This window comes from Sebastes fasciatus, chromosome 10 (genome assembly GCF_043250625.1).
Source record: "Sebastes fasciatus isolate fSebFas1 chromosome 10, fSebFas1.pri, whole genome shotgun sequence".
NCBI classification, from domain to species: domain Eukaryota; kingdom Metazoa; phylum Chordata; class Actinopteri; order Perciformes; family Sebastidae; genus Sebastes; species Sebastes fasciatus.
This window is the reverse complement of record NC_133804.1, coordinates 14,859,591-14,884,207: the sequence shown is the minus strand read 5'-3', so window position 1 is coordinate 14,884,207 and position 24,617 is coordinate 14,859,591. Positions and strand designations below refer to the sequence as shown.

The window sequence follows — 24,617 nt, the reverse complement described above, 5'->3', positions numbered from 1 at the left end:
ACGGAGCCTGGGTTTGAACTTCTCTCAAGCTTTCTTTTTTCTTTACACAACTATTTCTGTCACTTTTCATGTGTACGAGTGCAACACTATGAATACATTCCAGGAGAGACTGACAATCTGAAACTGCAACATTATTCCTACTGGGCCACATTTAAGCGTTATTGCATCTCCCCCTCTCTATGACGGCAGGCTTTTCACCCCACCTTCCAGTGTGGCCGTTCCGAACAGCTATAAACACTTGTGATTTCGGACATGGTTGGATAAACACATCTTATGAACCACTTATTTTCGAGCATAGCCCAGTTCTTAGTCTGTAGAATATCCCATGGGAAACGGCCAACCCTGGCAGCTATAAGCACTTTGGGGAACAGCCCTTTACATCGAATTTGAACTGAGCAACACCGTGCCACCTCTCCACTCCCACACTTTGTGATGTACTACTACAACTAGTGCACAGCCTGCTTCTCACTTAAGATTTATTTAGAAACCGATTTCCATTTTTTGACTTTTCTCCTCCCAGTATAGTTCCACCATTATACTCTAATTGAGTCTTTGTGAATCCCTCCTGACCTGCCCGTCCAGCTCCAGCTGGCTGGTCCTTGTAGCGAGCTCTTGTAGAAATTCACCCCTCTACTGCTGCTAGCTGAGGCTTGTTTTTATAGGAATGTGGTACGTTTATTGTCTTTGTTTAGCCCTTTGTGACATGCATGATTTTGTTTCTTTGTTAATTGACTGACAGCTAGCTAAACTCTCTGACTTGTGTGCTGTCCCTGGAGGGCGTAAAGACAACGTGGTCCTGAGGGCAGGGGTGGCCTCCTGATGTCAGGCACAGCTGAAAGTGTGTTTCTGCTGAGAAACTGTTAAGAGCAGGCCACTAGGGTTATGTGTATCATTTGTGTGCTGCTGGGGGAGAGACAGTTTTGAATGGCTATGTTTAGGTATTACAAATATCTAAGCCACTCGCATTCCTGCTGTCGGGATCCTGTCTTGGACCCCTCTGTTGCTATGGTTAACACACCTGTGCGTCAAAAGTAGTTCCCGGCAGAGACAGCCACTTTGAATACATTCAAAACTCAAGTAACTAGTAACTTAATTTCTCCTTTTATCCCCCTTAACTCGGTATTGTTCTCTTTTTATGTTAGAATCCATTCAAAAGTCTGTTTTTCCTCCCCATCTCCCCCGCTTTCATTCTCCTGCACATTTAATTCCTCTTTTGTAGTGTTTTTCTCTGTTAAGTAGAGGTTTATTGTTGTGGCAATGACAGAAATAAAATAAAACCACGACTGTAGAAGCACGGTTAAAGCAGTCTCTACATAATAAGAGGCTGTTTAGGTGCAGGAAATTGGGTTAACATGGTTGAGAATGTTCTCAGCTCGAGAAAATATCTGATAACACGGCCAAAAACCCTGCCTGTTTAATTGCATCAGACCTTTTACAGTTAAGCGTCACCTAAAGTCTATTGGTAAAGTTCGCCTTGGTGCCTGTGCCAAGTTGTAAAGTCTACATGAGGCCCACTTATGTCGACTCCCAAGTTTTCATCTTTGTGATGTGAGAGCTGCTGAGTTTGAAGACTGCTTTACATCATTTATGGACTGCTGGCAGTTTAGCCATACATGTACAAGAATTTGGCTTAAGGAGGGCATAAATTGTTCTCTCAACGGAAAGGGTTTCATACAGTGGTAAATGTCATGCGTGTTGGATGCCTTGCGTGGTTAGTATACTAATACGTTTTTTTTTTACTCTGCTGACGCTTTTTCTTTGCTTTGTTTAGCAGTCGGCTGAAGTCGAGACTTCCAGCTTAGAGCTTTTTTTACATTAACGGCACATTTGCAGACCCTTTGTTGAATAAAAGGCATTTTTTTGCACCAATGTGCTGCTTAGTATCAAAACATCAGATTATCAGGCCCTCAATGAGACTGAATCCGTTGAGATATTTTGGCCTGAAATGAAAGTCTAGAGCCTATCCTCAGACGTGGAGAGCCACCTCCATTATTAAATCTGAACACACAAACACACACTCTGTGATGACGGGAAAAAAATACAGAGTCAAATTGAGTGGGGTAATTTACCTCTTTTTGTCTGAGCATCTGCCCACCCAGCGTCTCTGACTTTCTCTCCTCCCCTGCAGTAAACTGATAGGCTTCACCATGCAGCTCCATAAGGATGACAATAGCCCAGGTCAGTTTACCTACAATCATTAGTGCTGGCTCGGAACACACACACATTGAGCGCACTGGGATTGGAGATGGACCGGACCACCCCAGAGCCATTGCTGGTAGGGATTACTTGGCTATGCCAGTTTGCGCTGGGTTCCAGTGGGAGCGTCTGTACTGTCATTTGACCTGCAGCTCCACTGACTCGTTACCAGGTCGACAGTCAGAAGTGGTCCTCTTTCATGCATTTGAATAAAACCTAAAAAACAGTTTCTACAGGCTCAACAGATTGCAGCTTTCTGTCCTTGCATAGTTTAAACTTTAGTAGTTAACAGTGAACTACAGCATTACTCCTAAATCTGGTCTGTCTTTAGCGAGGCTTTGGCTTTTTCAGATGAGGTGAGCGACCGGGGTGTTTTTCACAGTATGACAGTTTCTGTTTATGCCAGCAAGCATGCAAGAAGCTGCCAGCTCTTGTCGTGGACTTGTGCCTGTTGGCTGTAGTTGTCACTGATGTTAAAAATAATCCAGCTCAATCTGTTTTAATTAGGGATCAACTGCAAGCAGTACAACATTTTGCAGGAATTGGTTTAATTCCATGATGCAGAGGACTGTTTGTTTTTGATGTGATGTGAAAATTTGTAAATTGTTATCTTTTCTGGGGAACTTTCCCCGTTGAACCTCTGAGTGGCCACCTGACAATCCTTATTGCCACCACTGACTCAGATTTGGACTTTGTCTTAACAACGCATGTTGTATCTATACCGGTGCCAACTTATGTGCCTGTGCTGGCATCAGCTGTGGCCTTTATGTGACCTTGTACTCACCTATGTTGGCAGAAAAAAACAGGATGGATGCCAACAGGCCCTTCTGTGCTTTTATGTCCTAATTAGAGCGCAAAACAGCAGTTGAATCGCTGGCTGTGCCGCTGCTCCAAAATGTCTGGTTGTTCAGGGGTGGCCTGGTTTTGTCCTGATTGAGTGTGATGGCTGGGAAACATAAACATGAGGAGCACAATCGGGTTCAGGGTCCAAATGTTGGAGGTTGATGGGTATGTGGGTGTGAAGCTCTGTGGCTGTGCCTGCTCCTACCTGTTTCAGGCACCTTATCTGTCACTCTCTGGCGTTGTGAGGCCCAAAAATAAGTTCTTGTGTAGTTTTCGTGCCGCTCACTTCTCCCCCATTTTAGGGATCCCGTTTCACTCCGTCTGGTCTGGTGTTTATTTTCTGTTTATTCAATACAGGTCTGCAATCACTGCTTAATTTCATAGTTCGGTGTTTCTTTTTTTTCCTCCTTAATACCAGTGACATCTATGATTAATTTTGTTTGCAACTTCACACTCATTGTCACAGTTCAAAGCGAGCCAGAGAAGGGGAGGAGAGGAAAGCAGAGCCCCTCTGTGAATTGGCCCATGTGGAGGTTAATGATGCAACTTCTGTATGACGTTGTTTCCAGATTGCAAAGTTCCAGCTCAATGTAAAGCTGCGTCAAGACAAAGAAAAGCAAACGTGCTTCAGAGAGAGTAATTTAAACCATGTTTGTATGAGCAGAGCCTGGCCCAGCTCTCTTAATTTTACTCAGGTATTGTTTTCAATAACAGTGTAGTCATGGAAACCAGAGCCCCTCCAAAAAAACTACATTTGTTTATTTATTTATTTATTTTTATGTATTTTATGTGGTTATGTCCTTTTTAATCCTCCTCATAGGGAAGTCCAAGTTTGTTTGTTTTTTCAAAAATCCCAGTGTTGGAACTGAGATGAGGTTGGATTTGTGTATTCAGGTCTTGTTGAACTATTTGTATTGTTTGCCTTAGTAACAATGCAGGTTGCTAACTGGTGCCTTGTTTTTCCAATATGAACACATAACCGCCAAGTGAAGACTAGATACAGAATGGCGATAATTGAGAGATGATTAGGTGCGTCCTATTGGCCTAGTTGTTAAGATGCATCCATATGCTGTGATTGCAACGTTCCTGGTTGGATTTGGGGATTTTTGTTGCATGTCATTCTACTACTGAATGACTGCTGAATGAAGGCAAACGTGCTGGATTTCAAATCACATATGTATTTATCTAAATCAGTTTTGTTTGTGAAAATCGCAGGGGTCAGGTGAATTGAAAAAGCTGCCAACAGAAAAAGATATCTATAAATCACACTTAATTAAGAAACTCATTGTTTTTATCCGAAGCCGAAGGTCAAGGTCACTGTGACCTTCCAAAACACATTTTTGGCCATAACTCAAAAATCATATTATTCATATATAATTGTGACAATATCTCACAAATGTCTAATAAGACAAAATAATGAAGTGATGACATAAGAAATCCCTTTCAGATGTGCTTTCAATCAAAGTGATGGGGGACAAAATCCAGAGTCCTTGTTTTTTAGTTTATATGAAGCTGCTATGAGGCTTCAGCAGTTAATACTGTATATTTTTCCCTCTAAAACAATGTAAATTTGGAAGGTATCCACCTGATTGGTCTAACTCGGAGGGCTGAAGCCTCGTATTTACTTCAGGTGAACATTTGAATACATGTTTGCATAGAAACTGTTGATTTTGTGCTCCATGACTTACATTGAAGCACATTAGGAGGGGATCTTTTAATGGCCAGTATGAACAGGAGGGATGATTACAGCAAGCAAAACTGGTTTCAGTGTTTATATAGACATGTGACTATTGTTTTAAGACAAACTTTAAAAAATTGTGAACCCTTCCTTTAGTTGTGCTGCCAGTCTAAATATACAGTAACCTCTATCAAGTGGTCAGTGTGGCCTTCTTCAGCTCCTTGAGAGCCCTCCCCTCCAATGATGACTCTAAACCCACCGTGACCTTTCTCTTTTTGTCATCTTTCCTGCTGTAGGATCCCTTCCTGGCTGAGATGCTGCAGAATAATAAGGACCATATCGTGTGTTACCATGAACACGACTCCCTGCTGGACCACAAGGAGTCAGAAGCCCTGAGCGAGGAAGATCGCAAGGCTGCCTGGACTGAGTATGAAGCAGAGAAGAAGGTACGCAGGGAGAAAAACGAACAGACATGCATGCTACACACTGACATATCCACCAGTTCCAAAATCAAAGGCACACACATACAGCACTTAGTCCTTGTATCCATCATCCTCCAAATCAATGACATCAAAGTGCAAGGTGAGCTAAGCGGGGCCCCAGAGTTGTTTGTCAAGATGTGTGAGTTAGTGTTGGATCTGTCCGATCCTTTCATCACTTGGAGTAAGCAGATGACTGCTGTGATCATGATTTTGGCCCACCATCAGGCTGTCCCTGAGAGGCTGTCCAAGCAGTGTCAGTACTACTGTAAGTACGTAGGTCCACAGAGGGTTAGGGACTCCTCTTCTGTCTGAGTTGCACTCTTTACTTTTCCTCTTGCACCTCCCCCATTGTCCCCTCCTCTTCCCTCTCATTTCTTGTTGGACAAATCAATGGGCAATTAGTGGGGTTTATTTGGAGAAGTGTATGAAGGGGGTTGATGTTGTAAGAGAGCAGGAGCAGGTCTCCTCTCCCCCCTCCTGTGTAATCCTAGATTCTAATTCACCCTAATGATTATTTTTCCAACACACTCTCCCTCCTCTGCCCTCTGTGTGCCTTAAGCGGCTTTTCCCTCAGAGCTCCTCTGCTTTTCAAGAGAACAGAGGGTTCCCATTCGCCGCGAAAAAACAGTGGCGCTGAGGTTGAATGTGAGGATTTCAATTGCATTCGCATCACTGCAATGAGTGACCAGATGAGAATGGGTGAAATTCGGGACAGGGGAGTTAGTGGTGGGCGTGGTCATGTAATACTAGTAATAGTAATAATAATAACCTAGTAGTATTCTTTCCTGCAGACTTTGTAAAACACTTTATTTGTTTGGATCTCGTAAGGCAGCAATGATCCACAGGTATTTCCTTCCCCACTCTTCCCGTTACCTGCAGTAACGTTTTTACTTTTTGGCTAGATGTTCATCAGGTCCCGGGGTCCATGTCAGTGATGGATGGTGTAATTCCTTTCTGTAAATGTTTTTTGTTCAACAACGTCATAGCTATTAGGCGTGCCGCGGTAGTCAGTGTTACCTGTGTTGCACCGTGTTCAGGCATACACCGATTACTTTACTTGTTGTCAAAGCGAAAAGCAAAAGCACCTATTTGACAATATTTCGGATTTAAAATAAATGCTCTAAGGAACCATAACATTAATGAGGCAATCGGCGTATGGAGGACGGAGCGGTCACAGCCGGTGTGCTCGGCACTGGGTGGAAAACTGCAGCGCCGCAGCGAAAGCTCGACCGGAGAGGCCAGACACACAGCCATCCAACGTTAAAGAACGAAGTAAGCGCTCTACAGATATTGAGCGTCATCTTGTGTTGGAAAATGTCCAGTGTAATCTGTAACATGGGTTTATTAACCGGTGGGAATATACCCTCACCATGACATCCCTACTAGCTATATGCGTAGCCACTATGCGTAGTATAGGCCTGTGGGAAGACACCCAAAATTGAGATACCCCTACCGGAGGTAGAACAAAGCACAACAATGATTTTCATATTCTCCTAGGTCTCCCATATATGAAATGGATTCTTGTATAAAAATATTTTACTGCAAAAATGGTTAAATTGACAGATATTGTGACATAACCCATAAATAGAAAAGGCGCAAAATGAAGCCAGGCCGAATGGGAGATGGTACACCAAAGCTCATGTAATTTCATAATGCTAGCTCTGATTGATCCCAAATTTGATGTGATAATGGCCAGGGGGTTCCTCTACATGTGAATGTGAATATATTGATGCGTTGAGGAAATACAGTACTACAAACACATAAGTACAATAAGCGAAGCATGGACTCCTGTTCTCTTTTGTCCTCACAGATGGAGTAGTGCTGCACGATTATCAAAATTGCATCGATATGGCCTACTGCAATTTTCAAATCGCAGTATTTGTTAAAATCGCAATATTTGTTTAAGGTAACTACTTGTTAAAGGTAACTACACCCTCGCGTACCACCAGTGGTACGCGAGCTCGCCTAGTGTGAGAGGCGGCCCCTTGCGTAGTATGAGAGTTGTGTGGAAGAGTTTAAGTACCAGTTCTAGTGCTACCCCTTTGACAAAAGTCAACAATAAGTAATATTCTTATTAGGAATAGATTTGCCTCCTGCGTGAACTGTGCATTGCTGAATAGGGTAGGCCTACGCTACTGTATTTTAACATCGGTCATAATGGTGGTACTTGGAGAGCCAAATATTTTCTGAGGTGGTACTTGGTGAAAAAACTTTGAGAACCACTGTTCTAGGTCATTGAATGTCTGAAAGTCTGTGTTGTGGAGACCCTGCAGAAGAACCATGCCATCAATGATGTACGCAGATTCATGTAGTTCCTCTGAATTCAGTAGTTGCTGTATTTCCTCAACTACAGTCTCAATTTTCTTAGCAAAGTCAGCCTTTGTTGTTTTCCTGAGGCTTCCATCATCATTACACAGAGACAGAGCGACAGCAGCAAGTTCATGAGCATCTCCCTCTGCTTGGAAACAGCAAGATGACTTTGGAAGAGCACATTTGAATCCATGCGATCTTGTTTGCTGGTCACAAATTACTTTTTCATGTCTATGAAAGTTTCACAGTGTTTTCATTTTCTGGGTCCCCCTCACAAGATGGCTGATGTCAGTAACCACAGCATAGTGGATAACATGAAATACCTTTCTGACACTGATGAGAAGAGTTCAGAAGCCCATCAGGAACCATGAAAGCTCTTTTGCAACCTTCTCAGAAACAACAAACTCTGAATACCGAATTCAGAGGAACCATCTGCGTACGTCATTGATGGCATGGCTCTTCTGCAGGGTCTCCAGAACACTTTCAGACATTCAGCGACCTAGGTGAGAGCATCTGGAGGAAGATTGCAGCCTTTTTTTGCGGGGATCTGTACTAAACAAAGATGCAGCCTTAAGGCCCAGATACACCAAGCTGACATCAAAGAACTAGCAGCGATGCGGCAGACTTTTGCGTTGCCTCATGTTGTTTTCGTCTTGGCCGACAAGTTGCATTTGAACACATTTGAACTCGTTCTGCGCCTGTGTGAGAGGAATTAACTCTCCACAACAGCAGGTGGTGGTAGTCTGTATTCATTATTCAAAAAGAGAACCGAGGATGGTGGATATACAAGCCGTTATGATACGCACATGAAACTAAGCAGCATCTGCCGACCATTTTTACACCACTCTCACTCACCACTTAGCTTCATTCTAGATGTTCATGTTGCTGTGAAAATATCCGTATATTGGAATGATCAGATGAGATGAAGATGAAAAATTAGAAGAGTCTTCAGTGTTTGTCCTCTTGACTTTACTCGTTGGCTTGCTTTCCTCACTTCTGTTTCTGTTCTCGTGCACTGATTCGTTTAAGCTGGACAGCGAATCAGAGTGATTTCTCTCACCGACACGGGCAGACTAGAGGGTGCTGGACACACCGAAAAAAAACGAGGTCGACGGACGCTCGGCGACATCCCCAAACTGTCTGATGGCCAAACGTCGGCTTGGTGTGTCAGGGCCTTTAACAGGATAGGAGGACTTCAATGGTGTGGCTATTGTCTTCGATACAACCATTCCCCAACAATAAAAGAATTGATCTTGAAAGGAAACAAAGAAGCACGTTTTAACTCAAAACACCTACATATGTTATTACAGGAAAAGCAAATGTTCCAAACTACAGAAAGTGCAGCGGGAGCAAAGATGATACAGGACCACAGAGAATCTCTGCCTCTTTGGCAGGAGGCTTTGAAAATGGTTAGAGGTCAAGATGGTCAGCCAGTCACAGGTAGAAAAAGCTTTGTAGACCTATACAGTAACCAGGAGGAGGCTGACACTAGATAAGTGTAGTTTATCAATTTGCGACACTACTGTACACAGCTAAAACAAATTTACAACAGACCAAATTATTCATGTAGTCTACGGACACAACGATGCCCGTCTGTGGGCAAAACAACGATCAGTATTAATGTTTTCTTAGGCTATAAATAATCAAAACGGGTTTAGTGTAATTTCCATGACAACTGCTAGAAGGACTGTCACAAATGTTTCAGGACCTCCGGTCACCCTACTGCAATTTGTCATGCACTAAAGATGCACAAGTAGTCACTTCCACAATAGGCTGTTCAGTGTCACGTTGTATACTCTGAGCTTTGTAGGAGAAACAACTGGAACGTAACCCGGCCTCTGCTAATGTCTTCACAACTTAAGGGTTGGCCGGCGGTGGCCAGGAAAAGCTATGTGTATGAATATCAGATTTGCAACTCAGGAAATGGGAAAAACTGTGAGAACATGATCAGGCGCCCAAAACTAAACTGAACCCAGGAGCCCTCGTCCTCACTGGGACTTCAGCTCGGTACAGAGCTTAGAGAGGCTCATGTCATCAATTTTTGGTTTGGGAAATTAAGTCAAGTCGAGATTTTGTGTATGTGTGAAGATGAATGAAGATGAATGAAGTCTGCAGAGCATCTGAGAACGCAGCTGAAGTCTAAGAGTGGCTACTTGTAAATAGCAAACCTAAAAGTGAAGAATGTGTGTGTGTGTGAGAGCGCATTCGTGTGTGTTGTGGTTTTGTGGTTGTTTTGTACCGTTTAGCCTGCACACCTGTCTCTGACCAGGTCCAATGATCCCCCACTGGCCCCCAACACACACACACACACACACACACACACACACCTACCTACATACCGGATGGCCAGATTACAGGGCACAGAGAAACCATCTGCAGCAGAGGCTCAATTACGCACAAACATCGGCATCCTGCTGGCCTTTACTGGGACAAGACTGTTTACTTCAGATCACTTCTCACACACACACGTGTTTAATACAACAGGAACAGGCCGTTTCCAGGAAACATTTTACTCTCGCAGAGTGAAACAAGTTATATGTGTGAAGAGTTGAAAGCCTTTGTTGTCAACATTAATGACTGAACTTGAAATGAAGAGCTGGACGAGTCACTGTGTGAATGAAGTTGACGGCCGAAGTGAGCTGTCGACTCTGACAGTGATGGTATACAGTCTCTCCCATCATGCCTTTGGTGGCTCTTAACACTTGCCCAGTTGACGTGTACTAATCCTGTTCTTCTCTCTCAGGGTGTGTTCATGAGGTCCAACTACCAGAACGCCTACCCCCAGATGGACATGGGTGGCTCCAACTACTTCTCCTTCAACATGGCAGCTTTGGCCTCCATGACCAACCAGCAGCTGGAGGTAAGTAATGAGCTCCACATGCCCCTCTCCTGCCTCGCACCCCTCCCTCTCCTTCCCCCACGGCATGGCGCCCCACATTCCTCAGACCCCACTGCTAATTGTGACAACAGTCTAGTAGCCGACGTTCCCAGCTCTGCCCCGCTCCTCCGCCCAACAGTTCGTAATGCTCCATGTCTGGGGCAGCAGCTATTTATATATGGTGGCACGTCTGAATGACGGAGAGGACAACGGCCCAACAAGACATCAAATGAGTGTAAAAATACTGCATGCTGCCTTCAAGTCTTGTAAGAAATGTGAGAAATTATGATTCAATACCTCACTGAGTGATGCATCGTGTAAAATTGAGATTTAAGATTTTGGAGCTTAAAAAATCATCAAACAAACTGATGGGAGCTAAAGCTACTACCATATTAACATTCACATCCACCACACACAGTGTGAGTAGTATTTATTTGGAATTGTTTCTTGCCACCTGATAAATGTAACTGATATTTACACTCCTTTTTAGCTTTGTTTTGGTCTTCACCAACTCCTGTGAAAATGTTTCTCCACCAGCTAGTTGCTGGCTTTGTCTGTCTGCCATTTGGCGTAGGGCAGAGTTGATCAATTACAGCCTTTTTTGCTGCTTATAGGCATTGCTGTGTGCGGTGAGACTGAATAATACAGAAAATATACGTATATAATATAAATCTCAAAATAATTGGCAACATCTCATTTTTTTTTAATTTACAGAATTTCTTAGTCTCTCATTAACGTCATGCAGAGCAGGATAGCAGGGCCAACAACACTCATATTTTATCAGCTATCAACCAAGATTTTGCAGCATGGCTGAAACTGGTATCAGGCATTGTATAGGAGGCATAGTGTATTTTGTGCAGGACAAGGTTTCAAACTCGACACGATGTGAATCAATGCTGTAGAATCCCGCATGCAGAGTGAGGCTGATTGTCCATATAGCGGGTTTTTTCGAGCGCCAGCAACAACAGAGAGCATATGCGGTTATCTAGAGAAAAAGCGCTGCACCCTGCATGTTTTTTCGGAACACTCTGACTTTTATTGTGCGGCCGTTCCGAACACTTCTAGTTGAAAAGCTGTCCCCAGCGCAATATGCTATATGCCAAGTCAACCCGCCAACAGACTCCAGGTATTTGGAGTGGCATTAAATGTCTTAACTTTCATTAAACTGTAGGAACCCTGTGATAGGCTATCACTCGTGACATGTAACCAATCAGATAGTACTGTGGGCGGGATATTGAGTGAGACCGAGGCAGCTGCATCAAAGTAGCACACTTTTAAAATGTATTTTATTGTCAATCAGATCTTAAATAAACAAACAATTCTTCAGAGTATTGCAGCTGATAATTGGTCAGGCTCATAATCGGTCGACCCCTAGTAAATATTTGACAATTAATACCCACAGTTATGGTGGAAATGAGAAAAGCTCACCTGTCTTCTTTCTTGTGTTCAGGACCTTATAAACCAGGGACGACAGAAAGTCATTGAAGCAACAAATGCATTGAAGACTTTGGTTCGGGAGTCATTGGAAGATATCATCGGCAGAGTGGTGAGTGACTAAATCTGCCTTAAGATAAACTTCATAACTTTTCTTAGAGATGAATCTTTATTTGTACAAAAAAGTGCTTTTAATTGATGCCACATTTCTGTCACTGGTCTGCAACAATGATGCATGGTTGATGGTGGTTGAGGTTAACATGTGTGAGCTGTCCTCTCCCCACAGTGGAAGGAGAACCCAGCACTTACAGAGAGTCAGGTCCAGTCCATGGCTCTGGGACGACAGGCCAGTGTTGAGCTGGAGATCAAGCGCAGGGAAGCCGTGTACAGGGACGTTCTCACCAGGCAGCAGACGGTAAGAACTGCTCTCTGGAAACAAGCTGTTATTAACCTTGACTACATCTCTGAGATACCACTATACTTGACCCTCTTACATCAAGCTGTGGTGTTTCGAGCTGTAGCGTCATATGTACACTTAACTAGTTCAGATATATAATCGGGGACTGGGGAGAAAACTTGTTAATGACCATGTTAATATTACTGGGTTTTTGCAGTTGGTGTGTAAACGTTTCTTTCATTTCCTTGCCTGTTATCTTCACATGCACTTTGGACATGTGAGGTCTTGGTTGTTCAGCTGCTACTTATTTAATTATCTTAGTATTTTTGTCATTATTTTAACTGTCCCTCTATGTCTGTGTCCAGCTGATGATGTACGTGCAGAAGCTGATCACCAACAGAAAGGTGCAGGAGCAGCAGCTGGCTCTGGCTAACCAGGCCAGCTACCTGAACCAGCTGGCCATGCAGAACGGCATGATGGGAGGCGCCGGGCTCAGCCAGATGGACCTTGTGGGGCTTTACCAGCAGCTCCACGGCATCGGCTCCCACCAGGGCAAGAATCCTGGGCCCTCCAAGGGCCTGTAGGTCAGAGGGACTCTTCCTCACCCCCCACTCAGCTAGCCGGCTCCCAGTGGGCCAGTCCAAGCGAGGCCCAGTTTCTCTGTTACAAACACACTGTGACACCACCGCTCAGAGCTCAACGCAATCTGGTGCACCAAGCAGAGGGTGGAGTAGTTTTGAGACTAGGCTGCTGTCCACTGGGGCCTCAAGTGGGATAGACTCTCAGTTCTTTATTCTGTAGTACACTGAGAGAAGGTGGAGTATAAAATGTATAAATGACTGAAACAGGAGAAAAAAACATGTATATACCGCCTTAATGTTATTCAAGTTCTGTATCTTCATTTTTCATGCATTTAAAAACAAACAAATTTTACCCCCAATGCTTTAAAGCATTGTATTGTTTTTCTCTTAAAAGAGGGTTTCCATATAATTTAAACTCAGTTTTTTATACTGTTTTAAATGCCTAGGTAAACCTGAGTGGGACCAGTGTCGTCGGTGACAGGACTCTCTAATGTAAAGCTCTACATGATTATTAGCCCCAGTAGATTCCTTCACCAATATCTAGCAAAGCAGACCGCTGATGGTGCTGCGAAAGTCCTGCTCTTTTTGGGAGATGGAAGCAATTGATAAGTCAACAAAAACAGAAAAAAATGGCCTTATATTCATTTCCTAAAAAAAAGCTCTGTAAAGTACTGAGATTTGTTGAGAATCTTTTCTATTATGCTTTTAAGTGTTTACATTAGTTGTCACTGAACATGGTAATGGAATGCTTGTGTTGTTCAAAAACTGCCTGCCGGTTCCTACGACCTTTTTGTAACATCATCCTCATTGTCACGTGTTGTCTAGCATAGCACTGTGCGTCCTGTTCATTGTTTATGTTCCACTTGTGTTGATCCCCCAGCTCGGGTGAGCGACTGGGTCTCACGAAGCACAACCAGTTCAGCCAGATATCACAGGGCCCAAAACTTTTCCCTTTACTTTTCCGTCAAAGTTTGGATTCTGTGTTTCACGGTGGATTTTGTTATAAAAGAGTAAAGAAGGAAATCTTATTACGTATCTGGCTGATTTGTGTCTTCTGCTTCGTGAGAAAAAGCCTTCTGGACACTAGTCTCACCAGGCAGGCCCCCAGGACTATCTGTATTCTACTTTGGCACATTTTTTTTGCTTCTAAATGCTTAAAACTGGTGTAGCTGTTAATCAAGAGGAATATGTACATTTCTCACAAAGAGATGTTGTCCCTAGTTGGCTCCTGTGTTTGCACAAGGTGTATTTCATAAATGTAGAGAAACTTTTGCCCTCCTCTAAGAATGTTCTTGTGTTAGCAAATACACCGACATTATTTGCCATGAATTTGATCTGCTATTATCTTGATAAGTATTTAATATAACATTTAATAAAGTGACCAAAAGGATGAGCAACTCCTGTGTTTGAGTCATTTGTTTTTGAAATACTGAAACTTTTTTATACACCTGCATGAAAATGTATCTGAAGCCTGACTGATGGTGGATTTGTGAGGCTTATACCACTATTGATATTTGAGCGTCTAAAAAAAATCTGATAACAAAATATTGGCAATTATTTTTTGGTGCTTTTTTAATGCCATTTATTAAACAGTTGGATGAAAATAAGAAGTAATGAGTGGAGAGAGCTGTGGAGTGATGTTTAGCAAAGGTACCGCACTTGACTTGATCGTTTAGTTTATGGTCGGTGTGTCAAACCTCTAGGCCGACAGAACATGGACACAAAAATACATGTTTTTGATACGAGTTCCAGAAATTTGACTATTAAAGAACCAAGATATATTGAGCAGGAAATTCGGACAGTAAAATTAAAGTTTCAGCACTCTCTGGAGGACTAACTACGTAGCATGGACAGATTTATTTTATCTCCGAGCAGAGCCAGGTGAATCGTTTCCCCCTGCTTCCGGTCTTTATGCTAAGCTAACCTAACCGTCTCCTGGCTCCAGCTTCATGTTTACCGTACAGAGAGAGTGGTATCGATCTTCTCATCCTAATTCTCGGCAAGAAAGCAAAGTATTTTTCCAAAAATGTAGAGCGGAGAGCTGATGCATCCTGACGTAGTGTCCCTGTATTTCACACCCACCAACAGCACTAAGTGCCTTTTGTCCCACTCTCTCCTCCCTTCAATCTTTCATCTATTTTTCCCTCTCCTGGTATTGTTTTCATTTCTCAGTCTGCCAGGGTTTTCCCCTGCATGTCTTTGACTTTTCCATTCCCTCCCCCCCAGGGGAGCTTGCTCTCACAGCTTACAGATATCTGCCAGTGGAGAAACATTACAACTATTGCAGATGTTGAAATGTTGATCCCATCCCCTCTCAGCCCCAGATTACCACCACTCCAGGTTTGCGGCACATCCCTGCTGGTTCTCGGTGCAGCAGGCAGCTGCTTCTGTCCATTGAAAAGGCTGCAGACTACACACCGTGGTGGAGTCTGTGAGGCCCCTGCAACCAACAACCAATCACTGCTCTAAATCCATGCTGATGTGTAAAGCCAATTAGGAGCCGGGATCCAGTTGCATAAGGAATCTGATTTTGTACGGTGGATGTAGGCTGACTAAGACCTTATGGAGACAGAGAGGGCCTGTGCACATTACTTGGTAAAGGGTTTATAAGGGCAAATTGGCATGGGATTGTATCGTGTTCTCCTCTGGGAACAAAACGATGCTGGATCTTTTTACCTCCATCTTTTGGGACAGCAGGACAAAATGCCATGCAGAAATTACATAGGAGGTATTTTAAAGGGATAGTTTGTGTGTTTTGAAGTGGGGTTATATGAGGAACTTATCCATAGTAGGTGTATTACTTAGAGTAGGTGACGGTCGGAGTACATCCAGCTTGGAGAAACAGACTGGAGTACCGACACAAGAGCAAAGCAATACACTGTTGTGGTTGGGGATGGCAGAAAAACTTAATTTAGCCACCTACCAGAAAGGCTCACCTACAAAAAATTTGTATCCATTTAAGTGTACGCTATATTCAGAATATTTTTCGAAGACAAGCTGAACTGAAAGTGAAACGTATCATTACTGTTTTTGTCCTCTGAGCCTGCTGGCTTTAGAGAGAGCATAGATAAGTTGCACTTTCAGTTCAGTTCCACGTCAGAAAGGGCTCTCTGACGGCAAGATAAAGCGGTGAAAATATTCTAAATATAGCATAACTTGAAATGGATATTGATTTTTTTAGGTGAACCTTTCTTTTAGATGGCTAAAACATGTTTTTCTGGCGTCCCCAGCCACAGCACTACTACTCCCTAAGTAGGTAACACACCTACTATTGGATAAGAACCTCATACAACCCCACTTCAAAATACCCAAACTGTCCCTTTAATAATGATGCATCTGCGGCATAATAATGGTCTTACATCAGTACAGATACAGCTTCTCTTACATCAGTAAAGCCTAAATCATTTTTGATAAAGGGAAACTACTTTTTCATGTTGCCAAGAGGGGTCTGTTCATTATCGGGTGTAAACTACAAATGCCAACCTCACGGTGGCGCTGGAGGAAAAGTCAGGGGGTCACCAATTACGTTGTTAAGATTCGTCCTCTGGGGATCATGAATGTACAAAAGTTTAAGGCAATCCATCCCACAGTTGTTGAAATATTTCAGTGTTGACCAAAGTCAGACTGACGGAGTCATCCTGCTAGCATGGCTGAAAATAAAAGGAAAGAAATGCAACATTCACATAGATTCTATATCTGGTTTTAATTGGTACATCAGATTTTTTTTCATCCAAGCAAAAATAGTCTCTCACAATGAATTCTCGATAGCAGGACAATTTTATTGTCATTGCAGTTTGTTGTTTTTTTTGTGTGTAATTTCAGTAGAATCTACAGTCCAGATAACTTCAAGTTCATTACAAAATAAAGTCTTTGCAATAAATAAATATATAGATTTATATTTATACTTTATATGTAGAAAATAAATATATCGTACATCTCATAAATAGGATCACCCATATGTACACCTCAGCTGCTTGCATTTTTAGTAATGTTCCCGACACTCTGAACATTACAAGTCGCCATCCTTTAAAACAAAAGCCCATCACGATTCTTTACAACCACAGTCAGAGAAGTGCTTATGTCCCGAGCTTAATCGCTTGTTTTGCATACAATTCCTACAAGACGCTGCTTGATGTTTTATTTAAATGTGACGAATGAGATCATTAGACTCTGATGATTACACGGGAGACAGAGTGAGCCTACAGCTGGGACTGGGGATGTGCAGTAAGTGCTCTTTCATCTATCACACATTCATCTTAGAGATTTTATGACCCTCTTTCATCTTTGATTTTGAAGACAACTTAATAAAACTCCAGTTCGCCTCGTAACAGTTCGTTCTCTGCCTCGCAGACATTCTTCTTCTTTAGTACCTGACTATCCCGACCTGTCACTTAACATCCATGGAGCACGTAGCTTCTTCTTCTCCTCTCTATCTGTGTGTGGAATGTGCCTTTTTCTTACATTTAAATGTGTATAGTGCATACCAAATGCACAATGTGACGTCTTGCAGTGCTTCCCGTCATTTGGAGTCTCTTCTCTGTGTTCTCATAGTTATTCATTCCCTCCCCACCCCCCATCAGCTTAGTGCTACTCAGAACCATTTGTCGTCGCATGTCGCTTCAGTATCTACGCATTTACCTCCAAAAAGTGGTTATTGAGAAAACATGGCACCTGATTTGATCACCCCCACAGCTGGGCAGTCATCCTCCGTCCATGTCCATGTCCATGCAGTGGTTTTATCAGATAACTTCCCCGCCGACATCCAGGAACACGCACAAATGTTTATGTCAGTGCTTGGCGGTGGGCCCAGGCGCAAACACAGTGACCTCAGGGGGAGCTGAGGGTAAACAGTTCTGTACCAGGTCCAAAACATCCACAACACCCCCTCTCTCCTCTTCTTTTATCTCTCTTCCTCCAAATGTAACCAGTTCTCCGAGTGTAAGCACTGGTCACCTGTACTGGAATAGGTCCCTGTACGCCTGGGGGATCTTTTCGATCTCCACCGGCCTGGGTAAGAAGTGGGTGAGCTTCTGGTGTTTTTTAGTCCTGTTGCCCTCCCTGGGCGAGCCGTCTTTGTTCAACGCCACGTAGTAGAAGCGTCCCGTGTCCGTGTGCTTGTACAGAGTTGAAGCGTAGGTGTTGTACCAGTTCTCCTCAAACTGCTCCCTGAGCACACATTCTGCTGTCAGCTTCTTCTGCGGAAGAGAAAACAACATAAAGACCCAGCTCACACGCCACTGAGAGAGAACATTTGCAACAGATAAACAGACATAAAAATGCAGTTTGAGATTGAGATGGATGACGCCACTTTGTATGCAGATACCTCTCTTCCTGATGTGCTACTTTGTGTATTTCACTACCTATTGGGAACCTGCACTTGAAAGCTGGAATGAACCAGTAGAAACTCATTAAGGCAGGTGCTCATTATGACAAAAGAGGGGAAGTCATTACGAGCCGCTTTCCACTTTACACCCTGCGCTTATTCCTCAGACCTGTTAACCTCTCGTTGAGCACATAGAATGATTTCCCTCCCTGTGATGCAACAAGAACAGGAGTACAATCTTCCCTCTCTCACTTTGTTACACACACACACAGAGAAGCTCTCAAAGCCACGGTCTCCACTGACAGCGCAGCATGAGCGATGGCTGCGGGTTCAGCAGGTGAGAGTGTGCTGGCTGAGTGAGTGTGTGAGAAGAATACGAGACATCAGGGCTGGAGCTGCTCTCCTGCCAAGACCAGTCAGCCATGCAGCAAGAGGGTTGAAAACCCCGGTTGAGTCCGCGGTATCGTCGAGGACCGAAGGCCAAAAGGCCGAATGCGAAGCCTTTTTCGTGGGTGTCACTTTCTCCCGCCTCTCCCTCCTCGACACTCCTTTCCCTTTTTTTTGACTAGTGGGATGTGGCTTCTCTATACAGCAAGATCAATGTTCAGTCAGTGTCTGTTGCAGGTTTAGCAAGTGTTTGTATAAGAGTCTCGCTTTTTATTCCAGCAGCAATTTTGTTGATTGGCTGTCAGGCTCTGCTTGGCTGCGGCTATGTGGTGAAGCTGTTGTCTGTAAACACAGCCCTGAGGAGCACATGACTGGGCCAGCTCCATCCTAATACACACACACACACACACACACGCAGACAAACTTCATCGGATCAAAAGCTCGTCAAGGTCTGGCGGTTGTGGGACGGAAGCACCCTTCTACCTGTTCCACCTCCCCCCTTCCACCTCCTGGCCTCTCAGCTCCAGACAGACGTGTCTACATCGCTCCCTCTATCAGTCAGGTGACTCAGTCAGGTGTGCAATTACCCCCACACCCCCCACAAATCACCGCCTCCCACCATCACCCCCCTGCCCCCCCAGGGTCAAAGCTCCAGGATGCCAGACTCTGATAGCACGCAGTAACAATATCTGCACTTTCAACATAATGGCTGTGCTTAAAAGTAGCCTCTGTTCAGAGCCAGGGGGATTCTGGGCCATGAGAGGCCCTCAGGTAATGCCCTGGGACACCTGATCCAGGTAACCCCTTCATTGTCTTTATGTGTTCCCTTTCCTCTCTCTATATCTGTCTCCAGATACCAACATATGAGAGAGGATGAAACAAACCTAAATGTTCTCCAGATCCTGTGTGTGGAAAAGCACAAGCTATTTATTCTATATTTAACACTGCAGTCCAGCTGTGCACAGAAGGGGTAATCTTCACCGAAAGTCACCCACAGCGCACATCCAAAGTGACTCCAAACATTCCTGTGTCCACTTTGGGAAAATATGTAAATATTTCTGCATATATCTCAAAACTAAATGAAGAGGTTGTTGCTTTGCTCTCAGAATAAACCTGCTTTTCCTTGAATCGCCTCACATGGAAAACAAGTATAGTAACTCTCTTTCTTTTTCTTTACTACTGCCAGTGTTGTTTTTTTGGTCATTATTCCTTGGAGCTATATTGTCTTTATTCATTTATTAGATAAGATATTCCTTTGATTGGTCCCACAGTGGGGAAATGTGCAATACCTGGTCCCAATACTGAAGGAAAGTAGCAGGAGAGGGAAGTATGTGACAGAGAGTGTGAGACTCTGTAAAAGAAACATACTTGTTTTGTCTCACTGTGGTTTTCCCATCTGCCACATACGGGAACCTTGATAACAAACTCAGATTGCTCCTGAAAAGCTTTTTTTTGATAGCTCAGCTCTGACGTATATTGTAAAAAGTGTCTGGAAAATGGTGCATTCTGTAAAACAAGTCACGTGTGTCGAGTGCCAGACTTGTTGTGAATGAGACCCCGGGCTGCATGGCGAGGGCGGGGTTGTAAAATGAAAGGAGGAGGGTGTTTTTTCTTTTTGACTCACCGACCCAAAGAGCTCTCCTTTCTCATTCATGCCGAGGTAGAGTCCAGCGTCCACCCCTCTGATGCTGACCAGACTCACTGCCAGACTGATGAACTCCAGGATACCTGAGGTCAAACAATGCACACACACACACACACACACACACAATGCACAAAAAAAAACAGTCAGGAAAAGCCCACAAACAGCAACAAGTGGCCTCCAGTTATATGTGACAGCAGACCAGTCAAAATAGGCATCAGGTAACTGCTTTTGGGAGCTTTATTTTAGCCACAATGAGGCGTTTTTCGTCACTATATGTTCAAAGAAAAAACTTCCTTGCATCTCCGTTCTACAATAAGGCCACTACATAACTTATTTTGTCATTAATTACAGCACAAAAATACACTTGTATGGGACCGGATGCACCAGATTTATTTGATTTCCCAGCTTGCTCTTTAAAGTCTGGTCTAAAGAACATACATCACTCATTGAATCAAAAGGTTTGTGGTGTCTATAAAAGTGTGCATCCTGTCTTCGGGACTTCCCAGTGGCTACTAATACAGACCCAGAAGTGACTTTTATGAAGCTGAGATGTGGGTAAGTAGTTTGTTGGGCTGCTGACTCACTGGAAGTTACAGTAAAGGCACTTCAAAGGCATTGAAACAACCGGTAGAATTAAAAAGCTATTGGCTTGTTGTGATGCAGAGGTTAGTCAGAGAGGATCCAGCTGGCTGCTCTGACTGGCAGAGAGGATCCAGCTTTACAGCCACCTGGTCCCCATCTCTCCAAGACCTCATCTGATGCCAGAGGATGACAGAGAAGATCCCTCTAATTTTTTTTTTGCGGGGTGAAGAGTGTGTTTCATATCCCCTCTAATCAAAGCCATGTCGTTTTCTTGCAGCTCTGACAAAGACCTTGCATTTGAAAAACTATAAGTGAAGCCAGAGACAAACACGCGGACCACCCATCCCCTGTAAACCGGCTTGTTTTGGCTCAATTCTCAACATTAAAAACCTTCCCTTGAATTCCGCAGTGGGTCATGCTTTAATTTTGAGGGCTATTTGGGCTCTTTTCCTGCAGCAGCGTGCACCTGCGAGATGACTGCATGGATATGAGGCCTGAGACATGTGCGTATCTGACCTCTGACCTCATGTTGTTTATCGTTCTCCCCTCGAGCCGCACCTCACTCCATTTACATTATAATGGTACCACATCTTCAGAGCGAGCGCGTGTGCAAGCAAGCTGTTGCTTGGGCACGCGCTGCTTAGAGGAGGGAGACACCTGTCCCCCACGCGCAAAGGTGTGTGTGAGTGTGTGGCTCCTGTGTGCCAGGTGACGGTGACGCACGGATGGGTATTCACTGGAGATGATGTGCAGCTGGAAAAAAGCCTCTTAATTAAACTCACTTCAAACAGGTTTGGAGTGAAATGTGATAGTATTATATATATATTATAGAAAACTTTAATTACATTTTGGATTATTGACAATTGCTTTCATCCAGATTACCTGGAGGCTTTTACCACTTTTCATTTAGACCTATACCTAACATTAATTGTGTATGTTAGTGCTGATAATGCTGACTGTTACTTGAGTAAACAGGGTGTTGATCACTCTGGGAATTTAAACCTTTGTATATTTTATGGAAGTTATTGCCCCGTTTATTGTTTTATTTCTAAAAAAAAAAAGTGGAAAAATTGAGTCAAAAGAAGTTATAGCAGAAGTTTTTATTTAAATAATTTTTTGTTGTTGTTTGTTGTTATTTTTCTTCTTCCTGTTTGTTTGTTTATTTTCTTTTCTTTTTCTGTAGCTGCTTGCCAATTTTGTATTGATTAGTAACATTTGTGATTGTGATTTGTGATTATATTCTTTTACTCTATTGGTGATCTATCAATTTGTAACCCCACCCTATACACACACCTTCTGCACGTTTTAATAGTCGTGTATCACATCTGTTACCCTATATTTACTTTTAACAGTTTTCTTCATCTCCTTGTATTTTTATATCTGGTATATATTTTTGTACTTTGTACTTTGCACTACTAACTTTTTTACTGCCTTTTTACTAACATGTTTTTGCACTATGGAACTGTGATGCTGGAAACTTGAATTTCCCTCGGGATCAATAAAGTTACCATCTATCTATCTATCTATCTATCTATCTATCTATCTATCTATCTGTATAGTTTCTTATTTTTGGGCTTTTATTGCTATAATCCTATTTATATGGTTCTTATTGTAACTTGTCCCTCCAACTTCCCCGTGCCTTAAATATGTTTCCTTTGACTTAACTAATTATTGGTTGTCTGTTGTATGTATGGATGTATGGACTGGGAATGCTACAAATGAATTTCCCCCCTTGGGGATAAATAAAGTTGTCTGAACTGAACTGAACATTTTCTATGTTTTCTTAAAGCATAGTTGGGCAGTTAAAGTTTCTCAACATAATGTAGCAATATTAGATAGATAGATTCAAGATTCAAGCCCTTTATTGTCATTGTGTAGTACAACGAAATTAGATTGTGACAATCCCATAGGTGCTAAAAAAGACAATACAATAAAAAAAGAGATAGTGCAAATGTTTTGCACTATGGAACTGTGATGCTGGAAACTTGAATCTCCCTCAGGATCAATAGATTGAAATGACTAGACATGAGTACCTGTAGGTTTTGTCGCTGAATAAACCAGGATTTGGTTGTTAAAAATGTATTTCAAATTTTTTTTTTTCACTTTGAGGAAACACCATAGAAAAAGCCATGCTGTGATCTTTTTACTAACATGTTTTTCACTATGGAACTGTGATGATGGAAACTTGAATTTCCCTCAGGATCAATAAAGTTAATATCTATCTATCTATAATCATGCTTAAATACCAATAAAAAACTGATCACAAAAAAAAAAAAAAAAAAAAACATTACATGAAAAACTAGACATGAGGCCAGGATTTGGCTGTTAAAAATGCATTTTAAAAAAAAAAAAAAAATTAAATGTTAAAGATTTTCGCCTCACCAAATCTGCTGTGGTCCTGCCTCGTCCCATGCACCGTCCCATTGGGTAATATCTCCAGCTGGAAGCCGGTCCTGCAGTAGAGCTGCCTCCGCCTCAGGATCCCCTTCAGGTGCCCGAAGTCCGTCGGAGACCCCCTCTGCAGCCTCCCTTCAATCTGACCCAGACGCTCAGTCAAACCCACCGGAGCCTCCGGTATGGGCACATTAGGAAAAGTTTGTAAATCCAAGTCCAGTGTCCCCAGAAAACTCCCGACCTCTCCCATGGTGTGCACAGCTGTCAAATTAAGCGAAGGCATTTAAAAAAATGTTTTTAAAAGTTTGCACAAGTCCAAAGCGTTTATACCCAGGCGCTCCTCCAAAAACCATGCAGCAGCAGTCCTTTCAGCTTATTGATCGTCCTTTGCTATAATCATCAGTTTGATATCTCTGTTTATCAAGATGGAAAAGACTCTATTATATACATACTCCCCACGCATTCTCACATTGGATATTCAAACACAAGCCACGCCTGGCTGGCATCCTTTTCTTTTACGCGCATCAGTTTCCTCACTTCAATGTGCACTTTCACAGTCCAACTTTTACCACTGATGATGATAAGTCTATGCGTTTAGTGCTCTCTCTTTAGAAAGCCGTATCTATCTTCCGACCAAAGCAATCCAAGTCCAGAAGTCTCTTCTTCTCATCGCTCCTGAACTCCTGTTTGATAAAAGCATATCTTCCATCCTGCAGCAGGAAAAACTCTGGCAACAGTTTCTGGTGGTGCATTAAAATGCGACACAGATGCAGAAGCGAGGATCATCATTGTTCAAACACACACAGCTGAAAAGCTATCATAAACTGTAACAACCACTCCACCACAAAGGCAATCCATAATTAACTGTTTTTTGGTCACACCATATAGACCTCTCCTGGAAACAAAACAAAAAAGAAAAAGGAAAACCACAAAGCATCAGACGAATACACAAGATTATCAAAATAACCTGTGCATAATCTCAGAGCAATCCAACCAAGTGTCAGTGCCAACCACTGGACGCTTTTCATGAGAGCATTTTCTCCACCTCCTTGTTGGAAGCAGGTGCTTCCTCGCCCCTCTGCACAACGTTTGCAATGTGCTCCAGCAAACCAGCAGCTTAACCACTTGTACTACTGGCAAAGGAAGGGAGAAAAAAAAAAGGAAAATCCCAATGCTGATGACGTGTAGTATCAAACCTGACTGCTGCAAGAGACTGTATGAACTTTTGGAGTCATCAGAGGCTCTTTTAGATGATATTTTCTTCCAAAAATGTTGATTTCTCCCCACTGGATTTTGTGCAAAAGTTCCAAATAAGCTCCACAAAAGTTATTTTGCTTGGTAGATGAAACAGAGAAAACACCATATACTGTGAAAATAAAGAAAAATACAGGTGTATATTTGGTGGAGGAAGTATTCAGATCCTTTACTTGAGTAAAAGTAGCAATACTGCATTGTAGAAAATACTCGCACATTCAACATTTTACTAA

The 24,617-nt window shown here is 42.9% G+C and overlaps 2 protein-coding genes across 7 annotated transcripts in view; one reads left to right on the top strand and one right to left on the bottom strand.

Moving 5' to 3' along the window:
* Positions 1-14,196, top strand: part of atrx (ATRX chromatin remodeler) — a 41,816-nt gene extending 27,620 nt beyond the window's left edge. For 4 of the 5 annotated variants that reach the window (XM_074648392.1, XM_074648393.1, XM_074648394.1 and 1 more), the window contains 5 exons: positions 5,014-5,163; positions 10,253-10,369; positions 11,838-11,933; positions 12,108-12,236; positions 12,584-14,196. In XM_074648392.1, coding sequence (XP_074504493.1) covers positions 5,014-5,163; positions 10,253-10,369; positions 11,838-11,933; positions 12,108-12,236; positions 12,584-12,802 — 711 coding nt within the window. In that variant the 3' untranslated portion in view covers positions 12,803-14,196. Of the gene's footprint in view, positions 1-5,013; positions 5,164-8,538; positions 8,664-10,252; positions 10,370-11,837; positions 11,934-12,107; positions 12,237-12,583 lie in introns of those variants that run through there. The other variant, XM_074648395.1, reaches the window with a different exon arrangement.
* A 2,308-nt stretch (positions 14,197-16,504) lies between these two features.
* On the bottom strand, positions 16,505-24,211 carry fgf16 (fibroblast growth factor 16). 2 transcript variants are annotated; one of them, XM_074648388.1, is made up of 3 exons: positions 23,119-24,211; positions 20,134-20,237; positions 16,505-17,994 (listed from the first exon to the last, which is right to left on the bottom strand). In XM_074648388.1, the coding sequence occupies exons 1-3, from the start codon at positions 23,411-23,413 to the stop codon at positions 17,749-17,751; spliced, it is 645 nt and encodes a 214-aa protein (XP_074504489.1). In that variant the 5' UTR covers positions 23,414-24,211; the 3' UTR covers positions 16,505-17,748. The 2 variants fall into 2 exon arrangements, with proteins under 2 accessions (XP_074504489.1, XP_074504490.1); XM_074648389.1 differs by having other exon boundaries at positions 16,505-17,991.
* Between the last annotated feature and the right edge of the window lie 406 nt (positions 24,212-24,617).

Bases quoted from the DNA above. Each gene is read 5' to 3' on its own strand.
- fgf16 (XM_074648388.1), bottom strand. From the start codon at position 23,413: ATGCCTTCGCTTAATTTGACAGCTGTGCACACCATGGGAGAGGTCGGG. The intron at 20,238-23,118 runs GTGAGGCGAAAA...GTTTGACCTCAG, and splicing joins GCAGGACCACAGCAGATTTG to GTATCCTGGAGTTCATCAGT. The intron at 17,995-20,133 runs GTGAGTCAAAAA...TCTCTTCCGCAG, and splicing joins AAGGAGAGCTCTTTGGGTCG to AAGAAGCTGACAGCAGAATG.